This window comes from Lepidochelys kempii, chromosome 9, assembly GCF_965140285.1.
Source record: "Lepidochelys kempii isolate rLepKem1 chromosome 9, rLepKem1.hap1, whole genome shotgun sequence".
Classification (NCBI taxonomy): Eukaryota; Metazoa; Chordata; order Testudines; family Cheloniidae; genus Lepidochelys; species Lepidochelys kempii.
The window spans coordinates 76,872,682-76,877,566 of NC_136388.1; the positions used below are offsets into that span (position 1 = coordinate 76,872,682).

The 4,885-nt window shown below is 41.1% G+C and overlaps 1 protein-coding gene across 1 annotated transcript; it reads right to left on the bottom strand.

Moving 5' to 3' along the window:
• On the bottom strand, positions 1 to 2,764 carry LOC140916822 (growth hormone secretagogue receptor type 1). Its single transcript, XM_073358710.2, has 2 exons — positions 2,008 to 2,764; positions 1 to 293 (listed from the first exon to the last, which is right to left on the bottom strand). The coding sequence occupies exons 1-2, from the start codon at positions 2,762 to 2,764 to the stop codon at positions 1 to 3; spliced, it is 1,050 nt and encodes a 349-aa protein (XP_073214811.1).
• Positions 2,765 to 4,885: the final 2,121 nt, after the last annotated feature.

Sequence of the window (4,885 nt, forward strand, 5' to 3'; positions counted from 1 at the left end):
TTACATGACAGAACTGACTTCTGTACCTTCAAGAGAAGTCCTTTCACTCCTTGTCAAGTTTCTGGATTGCCAGACTTGACTGTAGTTCAGGATTCTGCTCATTGCTTTTCTGTATTTTTGTGACATGACATTGTAAAGTATTGGGTTTATAGATGCTCCAAGGTAAAAGAGAAGCATGGCGATGAGATTGAAGTACTGAGTGATGTCATACAGGATGGTTTTGGTCTGGGAAAAGAGGATTCGGCCGATGTGGAATGGTAGCCAGCACAGCACGAAGGCCAGGACCACTACTGCTGAAAAGGAAGGGAATATATTTTAGTACAGTAATTTTGAAGCACTGTTTGTTCTGTCTCTTTAAACTATATTGTGGCTGAGACCTCAGACGACTACGCTGAATATGGCATGTACTGTAACATGCTACCACCTGACTTGTGCAGCCGTTTTTGCTTCATGTTGGCAGGTAGATATAAGAATTGGGGATTTGTTTGCCTGCTGCAGTGTTCAGGTAAAAGACCCTTTAAATGTATGTAGTACAGTGACAAAGGAACAAAACCAGGCTAGGTTACAGCAGCATCGGTACTTCAGCATTATTTCTTGCTGTTACATTGTTATCCTGAAATCTGCCTCACTTGTCAGTGAAATATTTACCAGGGGAGTGGGGCAGGGTCAGCAGTTGGGAAGTGAGTGGGATCAGAAGAGGAACAAAGTGTCTGGGTGGGCCCAAATAGAAGGGGATGGTGAGGAGATGGAAAAGAGGAGTGAAAGAAATCTGGGAGATGAATGGAACAATAAAAAAGATGCAGAGGAAGAAGTGGGGAGAGGGAAAGACGGAGAAGGAAAACACTGAAAAAGAGGACAGAAATTATTAGAAGCCATAATAATGGGAAACAAAAGTTGGGGACAATAACAGTTGATGGAAGGGGAAAATGCACAGCTCTGAAGTTAGTACATTTTACTGCATGGATCCATAGTCCTGCATTTCCCTGTGTGTTTCCTGCAGAAAGTGGGGGAGCTGAAAAGAGGCAAGATTCCACTTTGAGCTCTGGAAAAGGAGGCAATTTTGGGGCCATTCACAGCTACTGGGGGATGATGGAGGATCTGTGAACAGACTGAGGCCAGGGCCATCAGTGCTTTTGCCTCCACTGTGAGCACAGAGAGTTGGTATCTGCACCCACTGAATTTTGCTGACAGCAACAAGCAGCGGCTATTTTGCTCACCTGAGATGAATGAACAGGCTCAGTGAAGCATTAAATGTTGTTAACCCAAATAAATCCTTTGTTTTATCAAATCGTAATAACTGCTTGTTGTGACTGGGGGTTGAACCAAAGACCTTCAGAGCTTCAAGAATGAGTCACTACAGCCGGAACTAAAGTAGTAAATGCTGCTGTGGGTTCAGATGCTTAGCCCCTGTCCCTGAGCCACAGAGGGTAACACACCACATACTGACCAGTGGGTTCTGTAATGAGTCTACTAAAATGTTAAACATGATTTAAGTGGAAATAAAACCAATGTTTAACTAGGCCTGGACACATGATTTTGCTTAGATTGTGGCCCAAAGTTTAATTGCTAAAACACATGAAACTTTCCATGGGAGACGTGAGAGTGGCTGGCTTGAAAAACTACCAGTCAGACCATGACTGCTGAGCACAGGCCCCTCTTGATGCACACAAATCAAGGTTGATCAGATTTGCCTTAAAAAAATTTAAAAAAAAAAAGTCTCAGCCACATCCTACGTTTCTTTTTGCTGCTATTCTGAGTTTGCATCAGTCCAGAGCAAACGATGAGCTCAACTGTTCCTACGACCAACCTGCACACACTTCAAATTGGGGCCCCGTATCTCAGTAAAACCCAGGAACATGACTAAATGAAGTACAATGTACTAACCTTAAATCTGTAAGGGCCTTTCCTTTCTTTTTGTCTCACCTCCCCCTTTCTACCTTTAATTTCTGTCTGGCCTAGTGTTATATAAATGCAGATGTTTAGCCTGGTCTCAAGCCAGATCCTTACCTAGCATTTTGACTGTTTGTTTGTGGTACTTTTCTCTGCTTGCGGCCTGAGGTCCTCTCAGCTTGTGTCTGGTTTGCCAAAGCTTTCCACAGATGAGTCCATACAGCAGAGTCAGGCAAAGCACTGGTAGGAAGAAATACATGGTTGAGACCCAAGTCATTGTTTCTAAAAGCCCTGTGCGGGCTGAGTGTTCTATGTAATTGCACTCCTTGGCTTCATCAGGCAGGCTTCCATTGCGGTGTTCCACGCCAAACAGGAACAGAATTGGGCTGGCTGTCAGAAGAGCCCATGCCCATAAAGAAAGGATGACCCTTTTCACCCTGCATTTAGTGATGGTGGTTTTGGCTTTCAAGGGAAAGCATATTGCAAAATACCGCTCAACACTCACAGTGGTGATGTGCAAGATGGTACAGTATGTGCAGGTTTCACTGAGGTAAAATAAAAATTTGCAGAGAAAGTCCCCAAATATGTATGGTTTGTATTTCCAAATCCTGTACAAATCAGAAGGCAGACCAAGGAAAATCAGAATGTCCGACAACGCCATGCTGGATAAATACATGTTAACTGTAGTCCTCATTTCCTTGTATCTTTTGAAAATTAATAGTGTTAGCAAATTCCCAGCAATACCCAAGAAAAACAAGATGCTGGAAATTATAGTCACAGGCACCAGGATATGAATGTCAAATAAAGAAAAAGACTGCTCTTCATAGTAGTCTGTGTCATTTTGGAAATAGCTGTAATTCGAGAAGGAATCCATGTCGGGTCTCAAAAGAAATGGTAGGGTTGGCTGCAGATCATTTGCTATCATGAGAGTGATATCAGGCATGTCATCTCCTTTAAAGATCAATTTTGAAACAAAAACTCAAAATAATTATCTTCAAAATATTGGTTGGATATAACTAAATATGGAAATAGTCACTGGTCTGTTGCAAGAGAGAGGCTATTGCTTACTATACCAAACATTTGGAAATTAAAAAAAAAAAATTGAAAATGTACATTTTTACTGTTTGCTTTACACTGCTTCAAAATAGCATTTGTATCTTGACAAGTCCACCAGGGGTATTTCTTGAGAGATGAAGATGGAGCCAATGTGGATGCAAATAGATACAATCCATTTTAACAGGCAGAGAGACATGGACTGAGAAAATCACTGTTTACCTCTGCGAAAGTTTGCCATATTTTAAGAATTTGCAAGTTACAAAAGTTCAGACCCTTTCTTGACAAAGAAGCACTCCTTTCTAAAGAATCCTCCAAAGCAGTTGGATTTACAGGTTCTCTTTGCTCTAGGCAGAGAGAAGGTACACTTCACTTGCAATATGGAACATCAGCTTGACGCAGAATCTGTGCTAAATATGTTCTTTGTACTAGCATGTCCCCAGCCAAGTGTAGACTTCTGACGTGTCACAATTTCCGAAGAAAGCATTTGGGGTAGGTACTTTGATCTTTTAGTGCACTTCCTGTGGAGCACGGACATTACACAGACTTTCATAATAATCTAGCTTCCTCCTCTTCCATCTACATACAGTTAATGATACATCATTAAATACTTAGGGAGAAAAATAGAGTGAAGCCTAACTTGTGGAAAGTAGTCACAGCTAACAGAGAGATTAAAAAGCTCTTTGATACTGGAAACTTAATGACCACTCAGGATAATTATGTAATTTTTCCATTGGCCTGTACATAGGACTGCTGTGTTTATTTAGTGCCTTTTCCCCTACATCTCCTCCATAACATATGCTGCAGGGTGAGAGGTCTGGACTGAACGTGTCTTAATAAGATAATCAAGTTAGGTGGAAACATGTTTGTTTGGACATCAGTTTAAAAAATGAGACCGTGTCACTTTGATTTACTTTTAACTTCAGAAAGGATCAGTAATTATTTACTAAATGATGGGGGGTGGGGGTGTTGGTACTGTACAAAACATAAAGGAAGCCATTAGTGGCTGACTCAGGGAAACTTTTAAAGTGGTTTCATTCTTCACAGCTAGAAGAGAGCCATTATGCTAAATATCAGAGCTATAGTACTCTCCATATGAAAACAGGGTGCTTCACTGAGTAATCCGAGGGAACTTGTATATTCCCTGTAAATTCAAGATCGGAGAGCAGGGAAACAGGGATCCCAGAAGAGAAGTCTGTTATGTTCATTTTCTTCAGTTATACTGTTTTTGATTTGTTCTCATCATAAAGCCTATTCAAGGTGTGCTGTTGAAATGTACTGTACAGTAGTTCAGTATTTGGAGTGAAAAGTGCATGTCCAGCACAGCTAATTCCTTAAACTCCAGAGCTGTGGGTTTGCTTACAGTGAAGCATTCCAGTGTGACTTCAACAGGAATAGGCATAAAGGGCCAGATTGTTAAAGGCATTTAGGTGCCTAAAGATGCATATAGGCAACTCATGGGATTTTCAAAAGTGAGATCGGCACCTCACTTCCACTGCTTTCAATGACAGTTAGATGCCTAAATAGTTTTGAGGAGCTGAGTCTTGGCACCAAATGTCCTTTTAAATCAAAGGGCATTAGACAGGGCACTACTGAAAATCCTACTAGGTTTTCTGCACCTTTAGGCATCTAAATGCCTTTAAAAATCTGTCCCCAAAGCCCTCACTTCTTGGGCTTCATGTACAACACTCATGTGAATAGGAGTTCTAAAAATAAGCCACCCTAAATCCTGCAGGAAGCATCATTATCAACACTGCTAAGAGCATCTTATTGGACAAGAAACAACTTATGTTCCAAAAAATTATCTTTTGACTGTAGAGTTGTGCTGCCTGGACAGTGTTCACTACCTGATCAGCGCTATGCACTGTGAATGTTCCTCTCTTCTTCCAAAACTTACAGCACCTCCAAGTTAGCCAAATATTCATTTATAGAACTATCAGGA

Bases quoted from the DNA above. Each gene is read 5' to 3' on its own strand.
- LOC140916822 (XM_073358710.2), bottom strand. From the start codon at position 2,764: ATGGATTCCTTCTCGAATTACAGCTATTTCCAAAATGACACAGACTAC. The intron at 294-2,007 runs GTAAGGATCTGG...CTTCCTTTTCAG, and splicing joins ACAAACAGTCAAAATGCTAG to CAGTAGTGGTCCTGGCCTTC.